The 20,224-nt window shown below is 45.3% G+C and overlaps 1 protein-coding gene and 1 long non-coding RNA gene across 33 annotated transcripts in view; both read right to left on the bottom strand.

Moving 5' to 3' along the window:
• The window catches only part of KIAA1217, a 496,866-nt gene that overhangs the window by 32,868 nt on the left and 443,774 nt on the right, over positions 1 to 20,224 (bottom strand). For 25 of the 32 annotated variants that reach the window (XM_082449577.1, XM_082449585.1, XM_082449588.1 and 22 more), the window contains 4 exons: positions 19,814 to 19,918; positions 19,286 to 19,335; positions 11,649 to 11,815; positions 145 to 320 (listed from right to left, as the gene is read on the bottom strand). In XM_082449577.1, the coding sequence (XP_082305703.1) occupies positions 145 to 320; positions 11,649 to 11,815; positions 19,286 to 19,335; positions 19,814 to 19,918 (498 nt within the window). The remainder of the gene's footprint in view (positions 1 to 144; positions 321 to 11,648; positions 11,816 to 19,285; positions 19,336 to 19,813; positions 19,919 to 20,224) is intronic. The other 7 variants (XM_082449592.1, XM_082449596.1, XM_082449591.1 and 4 more) reach the window with 1 other exon arrangement.
• On the bottom strand, positions 14,884 to 19,276 carry LOC309655057. The gene is made up of 2 exons (XR_014260589.1): positions 18,757 to 19,276; positions 14,884 to 17,769 (listed from the first exon to the last, which is right to left on the bottom strand). It is a non-coding gene; the product is annotated as an uncharacterized lncRNA (long non-coding RNA).

Genomic DNA, 20,224 nt, shown 5'->3' with positions numbered 1-20,224 from the left:
ACCAGCAGAACCCTAACTGTACACAGTAGGTGCTCAATAAAGAAAGAGGCTGAGAACACCGTCTAGGAAGGGCCTCCTCCTTGGCAAAGACAGGCTTGCCTTCCAGGTTGAACAGCTAAGCACGCAACAAGGGACCGCACTCACCGCAACTTCCGGACGGCCCTTTCCTCTTCGCGCAGGTATTTCTGCCTCTCCTGCTCCGCCAGGACCCGCTGTCGCTGCACAGGGTCCTCCAGTCTCCTCAACGTTTCAATCACTTTGCTGCTGATTTCCTGCTCAGCCTTCCTCATCATCGCCCTCAGCAGCTCCTGGTTCTGCAGCTGTTGGACAAGAGAAGCCACCCTCTGTTGGCTCTGAGGGCTGACACGGGGGTGCCGGAGCCGCCTGACAGGCTCCAGGCGCGGGTTCGGATAAACAGCCCCGCAGCTAAGTCTCTCTTTATTTCAGTGAGAGAGAGAAGGGAGCACAGACCGTATATAATATTGCTGCTTCAGCCAACATCCGAGTTTTAGCAGCCAACTGACAACCAGACTTCCACGTCCCTGTCTGCAAAAAAAATAGGGTCCTTTCTGTACGCTGGTAGTGCATCCTGGCAATGGGTGTAAAGTCTCACTGACATGTTTTCCTAGGGAGAGCCAAGAGTACCAGCTCTGGAGCCAAGCTGACTTTGGATCAAACCCTAAAACCTCTCCCGGATGCGCTGTGAGACTTTGGCCACATTCCTTATCTCTAAGGATGGGGATTCACTTCCTTTGCCAGGGCTAGTCTGAAAATTAAATGAGATACTGTTTGGTACAGAAAGGTACTCAACGAAAGTTGATTGGAGTGTGGACTGTTTCAGCGTATCAGTTAAAAGAGAATCTGTGTCCCTCTTGTTAATGGGTCCATGGACCAAATGCCCTGTAATCACAGACCATCAAAACACAGTACTTGAGGAGGTGGCGGAGGGAAGGAGTGGGAGTTTGGGATGAGTAGATGTAAACTATTCAATATTACATACAGGATGGATAAACAACAAGGTCCTGCTGTACAGCACAGGGAACTATATTCAGTATCCTGTGATAAACCATAATGGAAAAGAATATATTAAATAAAGAATGTGTGTGTGTATAACTGAGTCGCTTTGCTGTACAGCAGAGATGGGCACAACACTGTAAATCAACTATACTTCAATAAAAAAATAAAATAAAAAACTCCCAAAACACAGAACTTGATGTTGACGGTGGCAATGATAATTTCCAGACGAGCCCAAGGCTCTTGGCAATTAACTGATTTCCCTGGATTATACGTAGCTTGCTTGCATACATAAGACCACAATTTCCATATAATTTCCCATGTAGTTTCCAGAGCACTCTTGTTTCTCACCCCAGAGTACAGGATGTGTGAGTTTGAATCCAAGCTTCAGAACAATCTAGCTAAACACTTGAGTCCTGTTTCCAACAAGGCATTAAGTGCTTTCCTGGGGCAGGACAATTTTCTGACAGCACATACATCAAGTGAGTTCATTCAATCAGCCTCAAAACCAGTAATTATATTATACCTATTATATTAGCTAAAGTTCCCCTGAAATTTCAATTAGCTGTTATTGTTTTCTTCGTTTTCTGGTTTCGTGCACCGTGTATCACCTCATAGGAATAATGATGCCTCTGTCAACTCTCCATCATCTGTGCAAACAGAGCGGAAATACCATCTGACCGTGTTACCTACCACCCGCTTGAAGCCTCATCACGGCTTCCATTTCCTCTGAATAAAAATAAAACGTTTCAACATGAACCACTCAAGCAAAACCACCATCATGTTCGAACAGCAACATGGCACCACGATCAACTGGCCATCCAGAGAGAGACTGCCTGGGTTCATTTCCGAGTTTTCCCACTTAGTGGGAAATCAGTGCGGTTATGTTACCGTAAGTCCCCTACACACAAATCTTCAAGTTGTGAACTTTCAAAGATGCAGACGTGCCCCTGTATGCCAACTGTTGTGCTGGACTACTGTACTTTTCAAGGTACTGTACTGTAAGATTAAAAATGTTTATTTTTTGTGTGTTTTTGTTTTTTATGTATTATTTGTGTGAAATGTATTATACATATTGTACATATGTATACATATACATATGTTTATGTATACATATACATAAACTTATTACAGTACAGTATTATATAGCAGATTGTGTCAGTTGGGTACCTAGGCTAACTATCTTGGACTTACAAACAAATTGGACTTATAAACGCACTCTTGGAACGAAATGCGTTCGTATGCAGGGGACTTACTGTATTAATCTCCCTGTGTCTCTCCAAAACAGAAAAAGGGATAGTAATAGTTCATATCTCACAGACTGGTAATGGAGCTTCGAGAGGCAATAAAGTGCTTGCAGTCATGCCTGGCACAAACCGAGCTCTCGGTGCAGATGACCTGTTATCAGGGGGCATCACCCTGGGGGCGGGACCTGCTGGTCTGTCTGGGAGGGAACCAAATAAAAATGTGCTGCCCTTGGGTTACCTCCTCTGTATGACTCATGATTGTGGTTTCACACTGTTCTTGCTAATAATATCTTTTTATTAAGGTCTTAAAAGCAGTCAGTCTACTGCTGAAAGGCAACACGTTTGGAGACGATGCACAGACGGCGACTTCCCCCCATGCTCTCTGCAGCTACAGCTCTGCCCACAAGGTGTGGGGCAGGCTGGCACTCTCCCACATCGCCAGCCTCCTTGCCCTGTGTGCAGCTGGCACTCTCTCTGCTGTAGCCACAGGACCATCCTTTCAGTTCTTCTGATTGCCCAACCTCCTTTCTGCCACAGGGACTTTGCATGTGCTACTCCCTCTACCTGGTTAATTTCTGCTCTCCACAGAGTCTCCAGGACACAAGTGCCTGGCACATGGCAGGCATTCGATAAATATTTGTTGAATGCGTGAACTGAGTTAAGCAATAATGTTGGTAATAACAGACAATGGAGTATCCAAAATCCTTTCCCAGAGGGTAGAAATGTGGGGTGACCCATGGGCTCAGCTATGCCTTGAGCTCAGTGCTGATGCCCTGACTTGCTCTGACTGCAGTTGTTAAATACACACAGTAACATCAGCTGTTATCAAAATGGTACGCTCAAGTTCAATGCCATGTGTCAGATCCCACAGACCTATTTCCTCTGGGGGTTGAGGGTGAATGGTAATGGATACGTAAGGCACAAATAAGAAGACAATTAAATGTGTCCAAAAATGACTGATGCCGAGGTCCGTCCCTGAAAGATTCTAACTGGTCTGAGATGCAGCCTTGGCACTGAGAATTTTTTAAGACCCTTAGATGATTCTGATGTGCCACCAAGGGTGAGCATTGTGGTCTAAGAAAAGGGCTCAGGAATGGACAGATGACGTCACTGTGCCATGCGCTGTGTGGCACGGCCCTCTGCACCTAACCCTCCTGCCCAAGTCTCACAGACAAGCTCCAATGAAGTTATGGTCCAATCAGCAGTGCATATTGACAGTGGCTATGAAGCTGGAAATTATTGCTAGAATATTTCAAATTCTTAAAATTGAAATTTGAAAGATGGGAGAAGTGAGGCCCTGAGAAGTTAGGATACTTGTTAAGAGTCACTCAGCAGTTGCACGGGGGCAGAATCAGCATGAGAACTGGGTCTTTCAAATTCAACCCAGTAATTTTCCAATCACCATCTGCTAGACAGAGTACTACATAGCAATGTCTGCTTTAATCCCAGCCACAAGCAGTTTCTGGCACACAGCAGGTACCCAACACATATTTGAGGTATGAATGACAATACAGTTGACCCTTGAACAACGCAGGGGTGGGGTGCCTACCCTCCACGCAATCGACAATCCGGGTATAACTTTATAGCCCACCCTCCATAGTCACGGTTCTGCATCCGCAGATTCAATCAACTGCGGATCATATGTATAACGTTTCTGAGATGCCTACAGCCATATCAGAAGAACACAACTGCATGTAATATTCAAATTATTCAACTGGTAACAGGGTCAGATCACACTCAAATTATTCCACTCAAAGCAGAGGCAAGGAGAGGCTTGCCTCGAGTTCCAGGCTGTATGATCTTCCTTCCCAGAAAGAGCGGCTTCCTGGAGCCAGCTAGAGAGAGACTAAACAGGGAATTCCCATAGCACACTGGCTGGCACATGGGCAACAATGAGCTAATCATGAAGGAATAAAGACGTACACAGGTTCTCTTTCCACTGTCCCCTGGTCCCCTGCCCTCCCTGCCTGGCGCCCTTACCACTGTCTCTAGGACTTCCAGCATGTGTAAAAAGCAGTGCTGAAGGCAGGAAGTGTGCCAACATCTCTCACTAAGTGCTTCGAATAAACTAGTCACCAGCACTTTAAAACATGACATTTAGTTTTGCTTAGCAGGGATTCTAAATTCTAATTAACTTAAAAAAAACTCTATTTAAGGTATAGTTTACAAACTAGAAAATATACCCATTTTAAGTACACAGGTCAATGAGTTTTGACAAATGTATACACTGATGGAAGCACCACTAAAAAGGGAGACAACATTTGTTCTCACCCTAGAAAATTCCTTCATGACACTCTGCATGCAATCTCCTAACCCTCAGCTCAAGGAAACCACCGATATGCGTTTTGTTCCTCTAGATTAGTTTTTCCTGTTCTAGAATGTCATACAAATGGAATTGTACACTATGAAATTTTTTGTGTCTGGCTTCTTTCCTTCAGGATATTGTTTTTGAGGTCCAGCCATGCTGTTGAGAGTTTTAGTAGTTCATTATTTTTCATGCTGAGTGGCATTCTATTGTATGGATTTAGTACGTTGCCTGTACTAACATTTTAATGTTTTTACATATTGACTTGATTCTGATGATCTTGTTTATATTCACTTATTTCTGGAAGCATCTTTTTTTAAAATTTATTTTTGGCTGCGTTGGGTCTTCGTTACTGCACGTGGGCTTTCTCTAGTTGCGGCGAGCAGGGGCTACTCTTCATTGCTGTGCATTGTGGGCTTCTCATTGTGGTGGCTTCTCTTGTTGTGGAGCACGGGCTCTAGGCGCGCGGGATTCAGTAGTTGTGGCACGTGGGCTCAGTAGTTGTGGCTCGCAGGCTCTAGAGCACAGGCTCAGTAATTGTGGTGCACGGGCTTAGTTGCTCTGTGGCATGTGGGATCTTCCCGGACCAGGGCTCGAACCTGTGTCCCCTGCATTGGCAGGCGGATTCTTAACCACCACGCCACCAGGGAAGCCCCTGGAAGCATCTTTTTTGATTTGATATTACACAATCATGATTGTGATTTGCGAGTAATGCCAATTATAGTTTTAACTTTCCCATCCACGTGCCTTTTTTTTCTTTTTCCAGCCCTACTGCACTTGCTAGGATACTCAGTACAGAGTTAAACAGAAGTGAGAGGAGGCTTCTTTGGCCTTGGTCCCGATTTTATGGAGAATGTGATAGTGTTTCACCACTAACTATAATGTTTTCTGTAGGATTTTCAGACATCCTTTATCAGGTTAAGAAAGTTTCCTTCTACTCCAAGAGCGCTGAGTGCTTTTATCATCGGTACTGAATTTTGTCACATGTTTTTTCCTGCACTTACTGAAATGATATGATTGTCTCCTTTATTCTGCTAAAAGGTCAAATACATTGACTCTCATTTTTTTTCATATTAAAACAATCTTGGACTCCTGGGATAAAATCCAGGATAATGTATTATCCTTTTTATATACTGCTGGATTCAATTGCTCATATTTTGTTAAGGATTTGTTACATATATTTTCATGAGGCATATTGGTCTGTGGCTTTCTTTTCTTATAATATCCTTGACTGGTTTTGCTCTTAGTGTAATTCTGCCTTCGTAAAATGAGTTGGGAAGTGTCCTCTATTTTCTGAAGGCGTTTTTTACTTTCGAGATGTACTTTAAAGATGTGATTCCATTGTTTTTTAACTTTTGTCTCTGAGAAGTCAGTGTTCTTATTTATGTTTCCCTGTGTGTAATGTGTCCTCCACCTCCCCCTGGCTGCTTTTAAGATTTATCTCTTTATTCTTGGTTTTTAGCAATTTGCTTTTGCTTTTGGTGTGGTTACATTTGTGCTTATCCTTTTAGGAGCTTATTAAGTTTTTTGGTCTGTAGATTTACAGCTTTCATCAGATTTGGAAAAATTTCAGCCACTGTTTCTTCTAGTAATTTTCTCTTCCCCCTTGACCACTTAATATTGTCCCAAGAACCATTAAGTTTCAGTTCATTTTCTTCAGACTTTTTCTTCTCTATCCTTCAGTTTGGACATTTCCATTGCTATCTTTTCAAGCTGACTGATATTTCATTTCAGCAGTGACTAATCTTCTATTAAGTCTGTTGAGATATTGTTTTTCAGCTCTTGAAAATTTTACTTAGAGTTTTAAAATATCTTCCATTTTTTTTGGTCTCATTGTGTTCATGTTTTTCTTTGAATCCTTGAGAATAATTATCATAGCTGTTTTAAAGTCCTTGCTGATGACCTCATTATCCCTGTCATTTCTGATTGGTTTCCACTGACTGATTTTTCTTAAGCTTATGGGTCACATTTCTCAGCATCATCACCTGTCTGGTAACTTTTGATTGAATGCTGGACATGGAGTTCTGGATTTTGTTGTTTTCCTTTACAGATGTTAGACTTCCTTTGGCAGACAATTTAGTTCCTTGTGGACATTCTTGTTCTTTAGAAGCTTGTGATTAAGCTTTGTCAGGGTGAATCTAGGGTAGCCTTTACTCTAGGGCTAGTTTAGTCTTAAGACTGAAGCATGGCCTTTCTCTGATTGCTACTGAATGCCCCAGGTGATTAATAAAACCTCTTTGTGCCTGCTGGTTAAGACATAAACATCTCCCTGTGTGAGCTCTGGGAAATTTCTGGCGTACAGCCTCCCACTTTGTGTCTGGCTTAGTGGTCTTTCACAATACACATGCTTGGATTACTAGTAGACAAGCAGATCCACAGATTTACATACTTCTTTCTCCACAGACCTTCCTTTTATTTGGTACTTCGCTCCACAACTTCTAGCTGCTTCAGCTCTTTACCCTCAACTCAGTTGGATGGTCAGTGCTCTGTTTGGGTCATCCCTCTCTGCGTCACAATCTAAAAAGTGTCCCCAGACAGACAGCTGAGGAAGTGACAGGTTTCACCTCCTTTCCTTCCATTCTCCTAAGGATCACACTCCTGTGTTGTCTGTTGTCCAATGTCTGAATAGAGTTGTTTCACACATTTATTTTTCAGTGTTCTAGTTGTCAACAGTAGGAAGGCAAGTACAGTTGTAGTTATCCCTTCATCTCTGGAAACTTCAGTTTATTGTAAATTCTGTGCCTTGACGTTTTTATAAAAATACTCAGACAGAAGTAACGCTCTTCGCTATTAAAAATTTAAGTGGACCAAATAAGTTATCCATATCAGCTTCACTGAGAAGCTAGGAAACTGCCTAAACCTAATTCCACCCACCTCAAAATGGACATGTACCTCACATACTCATCTTGATTTCTCAGGTAAAATTTAAGACCATCAGTCTTGCTAACAGTGTAGTTTAATTGAACTGATTTTGCTGTCCAGCAGTGACAGTAAACAGTGGCTGTACAACAGATCAGGAAGTTTCATAATAGCCAGACCCCAGAATGACTCCTGACCACCCAGGTTAGCTCCCCAGGCTGTAGGGAACCAGGTATAGGATGCCTCGTCACAAGCACATGTTATCTGGGAGATGTTGCCCCATCTTAGACAGCCTGTGTGTGCAGGTCTATCTAGGGCTTGATACATTGTATGGCAGCCAGATTGTCAACTCCTGTGCTAGTTCCATTCATTATTTCTGCCTGGTGGGGAGAAATAGGCCTGCTTAGCACGGGCCAACCTCTCGAGTGCTTTTCTCAGGGACACACATTCCCATGACCGTTATTTTGAATTTCAGAAGATAAATGAGACTCTGGCACATTTTTATGAGGCACTATCTTATAAAAAGACACCTTAAGATAACTGTGCTGAATTGTATCATTTCAAATACAATGGCTCTGTGTCCTGCTATGTTTCCTTTTTATGTTGATGTTTTACCTCTTCCCTCTCTTGGGAACACACAGTAAGTTCTCAGTAGTCTTAAAAATGGAACACTAAGTTCAGAATAATCTAATTTTTAGTTTATCAGGAAGCACAAGGAAGAGATAAGGGACAAAGAAAAAAATTGTGGGAACTGGAAAAGTAGGCCATGTCTCATCTGCCCCCCCAAGGAACTTGAACTCCCTCTTCCAGAAATTTCTCTCTCCCCTCAAGCCCACAAAGAGGGGCAGAACTGCAGCCACTTCTGTGGATACTGGATGACCTTAGTAAAAAACCCAAGTATTGTGGCATTTTGGAAAAAAGATGTAGCTCATCACTTTTTTTTTTGTTTTTTTTCTAAATCATACCAGAAAAGGTAATAGACAAAGACAATCATCTTTTGAAGGGCACATTTATTAGGTGCCAGACCTTCCCCTGTCTTTTTCCGTTGTTGCCAGCTAACTGCAGGTGCAACTCTTACCTGGGAGTGGGACCATCACAGTATAAAAGTTCCATATAGCTCTTATCATTTATGACTAAGTAGAGAATACGTCTGATTAGCCACTGGGAATGAGGCGCATTGTTTAGAATCAGGGCTTTGAAGTCACCGGGTGTGTTTTTCATGCTTACAGGGTGTTTCTGCTTCACCCCTTGTGATAGCTGGCTGAGATCTCAATTTCCAAAAGGCATCTCAATGGACCGAGAGTTCATAATATCTGAGAGCACTAGTTCTCACCCTGGAACATTCTAGAACCACCAGTGCTTGGCCTTCGATCCATACCAATGAAGTCAGACTCTGGCAGGGGTGTTCGGGTATCAGTATTTCTGTGAAAGGCCTCAGGTGATTCTAATGGGTAGCCAGGGTTAAGAACCGTTCTCCGAGACTGGTAATTCACGCGAGACTGAGGAGCGGAAAGACAGGAGCAAAGTTTTCATGTTTTTTTGATCATTTTCTCAGGCTCCTTCACCTCCCTTCAACATTCTCTTTGCCCTATTTAAATCTATACGCCCCACAGTGCCTGCATCAAATTTCTGCTTTGGAGAATAATCCATCAATTCTGCAAATGAAATACTCAAATAGACTACGCTCGACAGTCTAGGATTTTCCCACTGATTTAATTATCTAATTACTGGAGCCGGCTGCCAAGCACAAACAGATTTCATTCGTTTTCACTATTTTATAACACAGTTCAAAGAACATTTGAATTTCTAATTCAATTTTTGTTCTTTTGAGACTGTTCTGGAGTTTCGGAGCTCTCTAATGATAGCTCCATTATTGGGCTTATAATCATTTTGGGGGGTTGCACTTTACTTTTGGTGTATAATACATGTGCTGAGGGGGGATTGGTGCTGGGATAGCTTAATTATTCTAAACTGGTTTTGTCTCAAATAGACTCCCCTTAAAGCTGATGGGGGCACGGAGGATGCAAAGACCGAGGTAGAAATAAGAGCATCCAGGTTAGGAAACAAAGTGCTTCTCTTTCTCCACGTGCCTGTGCTTTAGAACTGTACCATCTCAGCTCAAGAGCACACCTGCTCTGTGTTCTTTACCCAGAAAGCCAGGAAAGCTGAGCAGCTCTGGGGCAATAAAGAAAACTGTGTGGTTAAGACAGCGTCCCGGACTTGACTACAGAACCTCTTTGTCTGAGACGCTGTGATTTTGCAACTGAGCCTCCCCAGTTCATGGGTTACAAGGAGCAGCAAGTTGTCGGAGACCCCTCCCTCCTGGCCAGAGGACCACACACTGCCGGCCACCAGCAGGGTGATGCTGCAGCCTCACACATCACGGCCTAGGTATCAAATTCGCCACACTTCAGGGCAATTCCACCTCTGCCCCAAACCAGCAAATGCTCACTTTTGAAAGCAGTAGGAACTACCATACACACGACGCATTTAGGAATTTTTTTCCTGTGAGGGTCCAACGAGGAGTGCACAATTTCCAAATGACCAGCAGGTGGCACTAAAAGGCAGATGCAGCGCAAGATGGGGGCTTAACCTCCATAACCCCCAGGTAAGAACCTGGGAGCCCACAGACCCTCTCTGGCCTGCACATGCGTCGTCTGGCCTGCAGAGTACGAAATAACTGATTTTTAAATTACCTTCCACCAGTTTTAGAATGAGTACAGATATTTCATATAAAACCTCCAGATTCTCTTGAAATACTGAAACATCTAGAAACAATGGACTCTCATTCTACCAGGTCAAGAGCTGCCTGGAGCTGAGTGGCGACTGTCCTTTAGAGGGGCCAACTTGTCACTGTCTCTCGTCCACTCACCTAAGTTACCGCCAGACACTGTGGGCACTGGATTTTCGCACCCTGCACACACCCTCAGCCCAACCTGTACACTTCATTTCACTGCAAAGTGTCTTTAAAATCACCAAGCAAGGAGAAGCGAACGTAAAGGATGGGGAACTTCCCCGGTGACACGATTCAGAAGAGGATTTAAGTGAATGTGCACGGGCTGTCCAGGAGTCTGGGACGTTGCCTGAGAGGCAGAGTAGCCTTTGGAGACCTGAGCCTGAGCAGCCTGGTCGGTGATGGGACCTCAAGGCAGGCTCTCAAGCTACCTTCCCTTCTGTTTGTTCTCCAGTAGGTAGAGGGCAAGGGGAAATCAGTTTCTAAGCTTTAATCAGGCTGTGGAAAAGGCAGGACTCATGCATCGGCGAGCTGAAGGGAGAGAGCAGCTGTGCTTTGAAGCCCTTTCCTTACCGGACTCACCAGCCCAGGAGCCTGCACCCCACTGAGGGCACCACGGCTGCGTGACTGCTCCTGGCTACGTGCGCCTTTTACTAACGTTTGGACTACGAGCTTCTCGAAGTCCAGGAGGAAGCCTGGGAATAGTCTGAGCCAGCACTACCTCCGCATTCATCAGCCTGCCACCAAGGGCAGAGAGGCGTGAGGCTGATCCGTGGAGGAGACAGATGACCTCATAAAGATACGCCCTCCCAGTTCCTTATCACCCTGAACCAGGGCACACATTACCCTGCCTCGTCAGATTTATGGGATTTGTTCACCAAGACTCGTGACACGAAGGGTCATTTTTCCCTACCCTTTGATTCCTGTGTAGTTCATATATTCCTAACAATGGGAATGAGTAAGGAAAATATTGTGGCACACACACACTATCCAAATAAAATGCAGATGTTTTTCTCAAGTCATCCACGATGGCTCCTTTTCCTTATGAATTCACCCTCCGGTCCGAACTCCTATTTCTAAATACATCATAGCTCCCTGCAAAAAACCTGAGCTGCCTGCAGCACCTTTGCACATGCTCAGTGAAGCAGGAAGTCATAACTGGCTGTTAGAACGCGCCACGGGCTCCTCTGCTTTCAGCTCTCCTCCAGAAAACAGAGGCTTAATGCTTTTTTCATGGGTAAAAGCACACACAGCTTAAAGAAGTGGCTACAGACTACCACTGCAGTGGAAGGCTCTAGACCAAGATTACGTGTGTGGGAGAGGAGACCACTGGGGAATGGCGCCTGCATCCTGGTCCTCAGTTATCCCTAGAAAGAACCCCGAGAAGGTGCCATGGGGCCAGGGATGCGGAAGGAGGCGGATGGGAGGAGGAAGCTGATTGTGGGCAGTTAAGTCGGCGGACACCATCCACAGGGAACATGGTCTGTACCTGGAGCTGTCGCATCTGCTGGAGCTGGAGCCTGAGTTCGGCCACATTCCTCTTCATGTCGAGCAGGCTCATGTGGGCGGCGGAGGTGCCAGCAGGCGGGAGCTGGCTGGGGGGCCCCGAGGACTCCAGGGCGCCAAGAGGCTTCCCGCCGGAAACCTGGGGAGTTCCTAGGAGAAAAGAGCAGCAAAGTCCCTGAGAATGCCAGGAAGGAAAGTCGAAGCTGCAAGTCCCATCCCAACAGACTACTGGTAACTCTGAAAACGCCCATTTCCTTCATGATGAAAAAAAATCTTAAAAAATGACATTGGTTCTCTAAAGGGCAAAAAGAGGGAATCGAATTTAAATAAATTAAGGGAGGTGCATGCAGTGTTATAGTGTGTAGTCTGTAGAAGTCATGTTCTAGAAGTTTGGTGCTATAGGAAGGGAGATCACAGAGCGGTATGTACAACATGATGCCATATTAAGGAACCAGCTGTCTGTCTATCCATGTGTCTTCTTTAAACACACGGGTGTGCACAGAAAAAAGACAGATGTACATATAACAAAGTGTTAACAGTAACTCTAGCTGGTGGTATTCTGTGAGTTTTCTATTTTTGATATCACTACTTTTTGTATTTTAAAATTTGCATAGTGAATATCTATAATTTTTTGGGGGGGGGGCTGCATCACATGGCTTATGGGATCTTAGTTCCCAGACCAGGGATCAAACCCATTCCCCCTGCAGTGGTAGCACAGAGTCTTAACCACTAGACCACCGGGGAATTCCCTATAATTTTATAATAGAAAAAATAACTTAAAACTCTGGGCCCTAACACAGGCTGCCTACTGTGACTATTCCCTACAGGCAGATGTAGCCCAAGAACACCCACTTCGTTCTGGGCAGAGACTTGGCCAATCACCAAGGGGAAACTAATAGGAACTGGGTACTCCCTTCGGGTTTCCAGCCCCAAAGAAGCAGGACCTCTGCATACATCTCCTTTAGTGAGAAAATCAGACATGATGCAAATATTCTTTAGGAGAAGAATAAAAAAAAAGGCAGCAGAGAGAAACTTCCTCAACAGTTTTGTTGCTGCCATAAACTTTTGCTCCCTGAGTGCAACTTAAATCATCCTCACGTAGTTCCTAAGTCCATCTGGGAAAGGCCTGATTTGAGCAAGTCTGTTTTAAAAATGTCCCCACAAAGGATCCCAAGTAGCGCTCACAGGATCAGCAAGGTGTGGGAATCAAAAGGGGACGCTGTTTCCTTTTTAGGACAATGTAATTCTGTGGAAGAGGCTTCAAGTAGAGAGTAGACAGGGAATCCACAACACACAGACACACACACTCACTCACACCTGAAGGGGCTGTTCAGCTCTCTTTCCTGTAAGGGACAAAGTGGAAGGTTTGCTTAGTCCAGGCTGGCCTTGCACGGCAGAACCTTCTCGCTGCTCTGTGTACCTGGAATGCTTAGAGCACAGCGGCCTCTCTTTCCATCTAGGCTCAACAGCTGTGGAAACCTGTCCTTCCCCAGAATGCACAGCCCCGCAAGCCTCCCAGAGCTGCTGCCACGGCTACGGATGGAGCGCCAGTGAGCAAGGAAGTGCCTCGAAACTGTCCTCTTACTTGCGTGGCCTCAGCAATGCCAACAGAGAGCTGACAGAGCACCAAATTCCTCACCCCTGGGTGCCCGTCCCAACAGAACCAGTCTCCCAGCTCTCATGGCCCCCTTGGAGAGTCGGGGGAACACGTGGGAAAGCATTTGAAGGATTTACAAAGGAGATCCAGCAGACCAGACGGTGAGCTTTTTGTCATCTTTATAAGACAACTGGCCACTTGCGTCATCACCAGTCATGACTCTGACCGACTTTTGACCATCCCCCCCCAGATCAAAATCACCCTCGAAAGAGCAAGATTTGCCATCTCTGTAATTATTCCAAAGAGTGTTCTCTAACTGTGAAGGTCCTCAGTGAAAGAACATCCAGTAACATTTCCAATAATAGCAGCCTGTCCGAGTTAACACAGCACCTTCGAGAACAAGTATTCTGAGGGGATGACAATGAAGTTTAAGACTTCCTTTAAGACTTCCTTTGACTTCCTTGACTGAGTCTTCCTTTAAGACTCAGTCAAGTTACTTTATCATCACTCCACATTCTCAGGCATAGGTTCGTGTGTACACGCACACACACACGCGTGCACGCACACCCACCTACCCTCACCACACAACCTCATCTGTACAAATAATGACACCATCAAGGTGTTTCTCCAACAAAAATGACACTGCGCTAGCCAGCTACTCCTGTTCGGTAATGAGAACTGTCCTGCTAATTCCTCAGCCAAATGAAGGCACGTATTCCTTCAACAATCGTGCTTCTCCGTGTATGTTCTGAGGTCACCATTGCACCTTGCCGACATGCTCCATGGAGGAGAGGCTCAAGTTTACGTGCCATCTGCGAGAGTTGAATACTGATAACGGGTTTAAAATATATCTTTCACAACCGAGTTTCTTTATGGAATCTATGCTCATGTATAAAATTTCCTCATCTATAACCTCTTAATCCACTAAATCCGGTTTCCAACTCCATCATTCACTGCACTGGCCCTTCAGAAGGTGGCCAGTGGTCAGCTGTCAACCCAACAGACGCTGGGTTGTCATGATGGCACCCTGATGTGATGCTGGGCTTTGTCACTCCTTTCCTTCTCAGTAACTGAAACTTTCCTTTCCCTCGTCTTCTACCCTCTCCACAGCCCATCTTGGTCAGCCTCTTTCCTAATTTCTTCCTCGGCCAACCTTCTGAATCCTGGCCTGCTTCTTCTCTCACTGGACATGACTTCAAGGGAGGTCACTTTGACGACACCACCCACCAAGGTCCTCCACATCTTTGCCTCCAGCACACGATTCTCTTTACATCCCCATCCCCATACCTTCATGTTGCTACAGGACTTTTCCACAAGCAGGTTGAATTCATTATTTCTACTCATTTCCCCCAAATCTCTTTTGAACTCATTTTAGCCAATGGCACTATTATTCACTCAAGTATTTAAACCAGAAACCTGGAAGTCATTCTCAGCATCCACTTCCTAGTTGTGTGACCTTGGGCAACTGACTTAACCTCTCTCTCTCTCTCTCCCCCTCAGTTTCTTCATCTGTAAAATGGGTGTAAGGGTGATTGTGCAGGATGATGGAATTAACACATATAAACTGCTCCACCTGGTGTCTGGCACAGAAGGACCCCACTGTGGTTGGCTGTGATTACTATTTTTTTAATTTTTAAAAAAATTTATTTATTTTTGTCTGTGTTGGGTCTTCGTTGCTGCACGCGGGCTTTCTCTAGTTGTGGTGAGCAGGGGCTACTCTTCCTTGCGGTGCACGGGCTTCTCATTACGTTGGCTTCTCTTGTTGCGGGGCACGGTCTCTACGCACGTGGGCTTCAGTAGTTGTGGCATGCAGGCTCAGTAGTTGTGGCTCGTGGGCTCTAGAGCGCAGGCTCAGTAGTTGTGGCGCACGGGCTTAGTTGCTCCGTGGCATGTGGGATCTTCCTGGACCAGGGCTCGAACCCGTGTCCCCTGCACTGGCAGGTGGATTCTTAGCCACTGTGCCACCAGGGAAGCCCTGGCTGTGATTATTTCTCTAAGCAGAGTGAGGGGGAGGAGCCCCTGCTGGCCTCCACTCCTCACCTGGAGTGGCAGCAGGTGGCAGTGGTGACAGGCTGAGAGCTATAGGCAAGTGCCCCAAAATCTATGGATGGAGCTGGATCTGGTGGGTGGGGACCCCGAGTGGTAAATGAGTTCCGCTTCAGATTAGTCACGGGACCTGGGACCCGCTCTCTGAACCCACATGTGGGGTGGTCACATTCTAGTCTAGGGAGGAGAGTCAGCAAGCAGTTTACCCTCAGAGCCTCCCTTCCCTGCACCTCACCCTCTCCAGGCAACGGCCTCTTCTTCCTCCTACCAAGTCTGCTCTTAGGTAATTTACTTCAGTCAGGTATATCTTAATATAAATCTTACTAAGTACACATTTGATGGGAATTTAATGGGTTTGGGGTTGGCCAGACTGGCTGCGAATCTTACTAGCTCCACAGCTAACATCTTCTTTACAGGGTTATGTGTTTAAATGATACAATACACTATAAAACACATGCGATGACTGTGAAATGGGAAGTTCCTTCTGTTCGCTTATACCCACGGTAAACCAAATATTCCTAAAGTAACAGGAAGTCTGGGTTTCCCTTTTTCATGTACCCTTGGCCAAATGAGCTTCCTTGACTTACTACATAATTCCGTGTACTTGTCTACAGAACAGGGATAATACTTCTCGTTGCTAACTTCCTAGGATTCTGGAAGAATATATTTTGCACATCGTACAAGGCTGCTATGGCAACGAAAGCCCTGTGGACCACATGTAGCCCTGACAGATTAGAACGAGAAAGACCAACCTCAGCAGAGACGCAGGGGAGCAAACCCACGTGTGTGTTGCCAGTGGCATCGAAAATTGGCCCAGCCTTTCAGAAGAGAAAACTGGCAGTGTGTCACCAGTGCTACTCAGCTGTTTGTCCCTTTGGATTTATTAATTCCACTTTGGGAAATGCATCCCAAAGAAATTACACCTGCTCCTTCCCCCATGCTTCAAAAAAGACATTTGCAAACCTTTTCAAAACGAAGAAATGAAGCAACCTACATTTCTTTAAAGGGACTGGGGCACCTTAACACAAAAGGATGAGCTATCGGGACAGGTTGCTGGAGCATGTTGATGCGTGTCATGTGTGCATGGGTGTGTGTTCAGTGTCCTCATCTGGAACATGGGAATCATGAGTGTACCGATCCCATGAGGCTGCGTCAGGGGGTAACAAGTTCAGGTTAGAAAAGCACTTAGAACAGTGCCTGGTACATAGGAAACTTCACTAAATGCTTCCTATTATTACTATTAATTATTATTTTACCAAAAGGGAAAAGGAATAAAGAAGAATACAAAACAGCATGTACATATCGATTAGAACAATGGTATTGGATATGAATCATTTCTAGAATAGAATCCAGAGGAGTAAAATGTTTTAGTGTTTGGTAGCTTCTCCCCCTCCCAACCCCCCAACTTTATAATTGACATGTAACACTGTACAACTTTAAGGCGTACAATGTGTTGATTTGATACACTTACATATTGCCATACGATTATTACCTAACTTGCCCATCCTGTCACATAATTACCATGTCTTTCTTGGGGTGAGAACACTTAAGATCTATTCTCTTGGCAACTTTTAAGTACATAGTTCAACACTGTTATCTACAATCACCATGCTGTACCTTAGAACTTATTCATCTTCTAACTGGAAGTTGGTACTTTTTGACCAACATCTCCCATGTCCCCCACCCCTGGCAACCACCCTTCTGCTGTTTCTACGAGTTCAGTAAGTGCCTTTTTTTCTGTACGTTCATAATAGATCAGAAAATAGATGAATAAATATCTCCAAAGCAAACTGGCAGTTGCTATGAAGACAAGCTCAGCAATTTCCATGCAACAATTCTCCGCTGCCACCAAGGTCACTGACTGATTTCTAAGTAAGCCAACCCATCCCATGAGGACTGGGAATGCTGGAAGAGCAGCCCTGCTGGCTTTACGGCTGAAGGGCCTGAACGTGGCTCGCGCGGAACCAGGACCGACAGACGTCTCAACTTAAGTCCCCAGTTCTGTCCATTCTACCACGTGGCACTACGCTCTGTGGTTTCCTCCAAATTAGGGGTTTCGCCCAACTTGCCACGTGCTTACTGAGTAATTCAGTAGCCAAGCATGTCCCTGGTGACGATTTCTATTTCTAACCCAAGGGAAGGGAAGACCTCATATTCTTGAGAGAGGCCCACCTGGAGTCTGCAGGATACGACGGACATCAAACACACCTGGACACTAGCAAAGCGCACAGGGACAGAAACTGGGGCCTCTTTGAGGGGCGCTGGCATTTGAAAGCAGGCCCTGGTCCAAGCACGCCTTCTTCTCCTGCCCTGACCCATGGGGCTCCGTATCAGCGCGTGCCCCCTTCTCATCCGGTCACGTCCTGCAGCTGGGCTGAGGCCGTTGCCCAGGGTAGAACCTCCCACTGCCTTCCCTTTGCACTTAGAATAGTGTCTAAATCCCTCACCATAGCACCTGTACCTGTGCACTTAGAATAGTGTCTAAATCCCTCACCATAGCGTCTGTACCTGTGCACTTAGAATAGTGTCTAAATCCCTCACCATAGCGTCTGTACCTGTGCACTTAGAATAGTGTCTAAATCCCTCACCATAGCACCTGTACCTGTGCACTTAGAATAGTGTCTAAATCCCTCACCATAGCGTCCGTACCTGTGCACTTAGAATAGTGTCTAAATCCCTCACCATAGCGTCCGTACCTGTGCACTTAGAATAGTGTCTAAATCCCTCACCATAGCGTCCGTACCTGTGCACTTAGAATAGTGTCTAAATCCCTCACCATAGCGTCCGTACCTGTGCACTTAGAATAGTGTCTAAATCCCTCACCATAGCGTCCGTACCTGTGCACTTAGAATAGTGTCTAAATCCCTCACCATAGCGTCCGTACCTGTGCACTTAGAATAGTGTCTAAATCCCTCACCATAGCGTCCGTACCTGTGCACTTAGAATAGTGTCTAAATCCCTCACCATAGCGTCCGTACCTGTGCACTTAGAATACTGTCTAAATCCCTCACCATAGCGTCCGTACCTGTGCACTTAGAATAGTGTCTAAATCCCTCACCATAGCACCTGTACCTGTGCACTTAGAATAGTGTCTAAATCCCTCACCACAGCGTCTGTACCTGTGCACTTAGAATAGTGTCTAAATCCCTCACCACAGCACCTGTACCTGTGCACTTAGAATAGTGTCTAAATCCCTCACCACAGCACCTGTACCTGTGCACTTAGAATAGTGTCTAAATCCCTCACCACAGCGTCTGTACCTGTGCACTTAGAATAGTGTCTAAATCCCTCACCACAGCGTCTGTACCTGTGCACTTAGAATAGTGTCTAAATCCCTCACCACAGCACCTGTACCTGTGCACTTAGAATAGTGTCTAAATCCCTCACCATAGCACCTGTACCTGCGCACTTAGAATAGCGTCTAAATCCCTCACCACAGCACCTGTACCCGCTTTGCTCTCTACCTGAATGGCTCTTTCCTTCTGTCCTCATCCTTTTGGCCTCAGTTTGTTTTACTTCCTCAGGGAAATGGCCTTGGTTGAGGCCAGCTCTGTTGGGTAAACATTCATCCTGCACTTTTTCGTAACACTCAGCACACACATAATGACCTGTCCCACATCCATTTTCTGCACCGGATTAGGGAGTAGGGAGCCCTGCCCTAGTGATGCCCACGGTCCTGGTCCAGTATCAGGCATAGAAGTATCTGTTGGATATATGGCCTCATAAATGAATAAATGAATGAGGAAGTGAATAAATGAATGAAGACTGAAGGGAGAGGACTAAAGACCCCCCCTGCAAATTAATGACTCATCTGGAATTTCAGCATTAAGCAGAGAAGGGGTGGTGTAGGGAGTTACCCCAGAAGCCTCTGAAGTTGCACCAAATAGGTGACTTGGGGAGAGGTTAATACGTCTGCAAGCAAACCAGGCTCATCAAAGGCAGCCTCCAGGCCTCCTGCAGGTCTGGAGAACACTCACCTGCACCATCTGTGTGGTTCTTATTGGCTGTGGTTTTCATCATTTTCTCGCTGAAGAAAAGAAAAAGAGAGTCAGCGATACAGTTTCCCAAATGCGTTTCCCCCCTTCCATTCACTATTCTAAGCAATCAGCAGCAGCTAGTGAGGGTATTAAGCAATGAAGGTATTTCAGCATCAGCACCACTATTGGCCGGGATGGAAAAGGCTTCCCAGGTGTGCAGCTGAGGCACGCTCAAGGCTCTCAGATGACGGAGGATGTGGATACATGTGGATGGTGGCGGCAGGCACTGCACAGCGGTCCATGAAGCCACATGCACTGGGAAGCCCATTTACCCTTCTTGGGCCAAAGAATTACCAGAAATAGACAAGCAAACAAACAAACCATGATTCATAGAGATGTGGATATTTTCAGCCTTGAAATGATTACAAGAAAACGATTGGAATGAATGAATGATCTTAATCATTAAAGAGAAACAGATTGAATTACTTTGAATTGGTTTGCTTTCTTTTTTTTTTTTTTTTTTTTTACCTAGATGCATCTTTGCTATTACTTGTAAGGGGCCCTTTAAAAAGCGCAGACTGAACAAGGCCAGTTAAACTGGCAATCTGTTTCTCCATGGCTTGCATCCTCTCTCTGTAAAACAAGAGAATTGTTTGTTAAAGCTTATGTTGACTTTCAGACTGGTTTGTCTAGGTGAATGATCACCTGAGGGTTATAGAAGTTCCACTTAGCAGGCCTCCAAAGTTCACCCCAACCTGGCTTGGGGAAGCTAACGAGCCTGCAAATTCCCACTGAGCTCAAGATTTGATGGTCAGAGTTTAGTATTAACCCGACGACCTTACTGAAAAGACACTGGACAGACCAGCAGAGGCCTCATGGAAAACGGAAAAGCTTGGAAACAATTCTCTTTGTGCATCTTTGTGTTTTTGAGCCTTTCTG

This window comes from Balaenoptera physalus (genome assembly GCF_965194825.1).
Source record: "Balaenoptera physalus genome assembly, chromosome: 2".
Lineage (NCBI taxonomy): Eukaryota > Metazoa > Chordata > Mammalia > Artiodactyla > Balaenopteridae > Balaenoptera > Balaenoptera physalus.
Note: the sequence above shows the minus strand (reverse complement) of the source record. Positions and strands in the feature narration are given on the sequence as shown.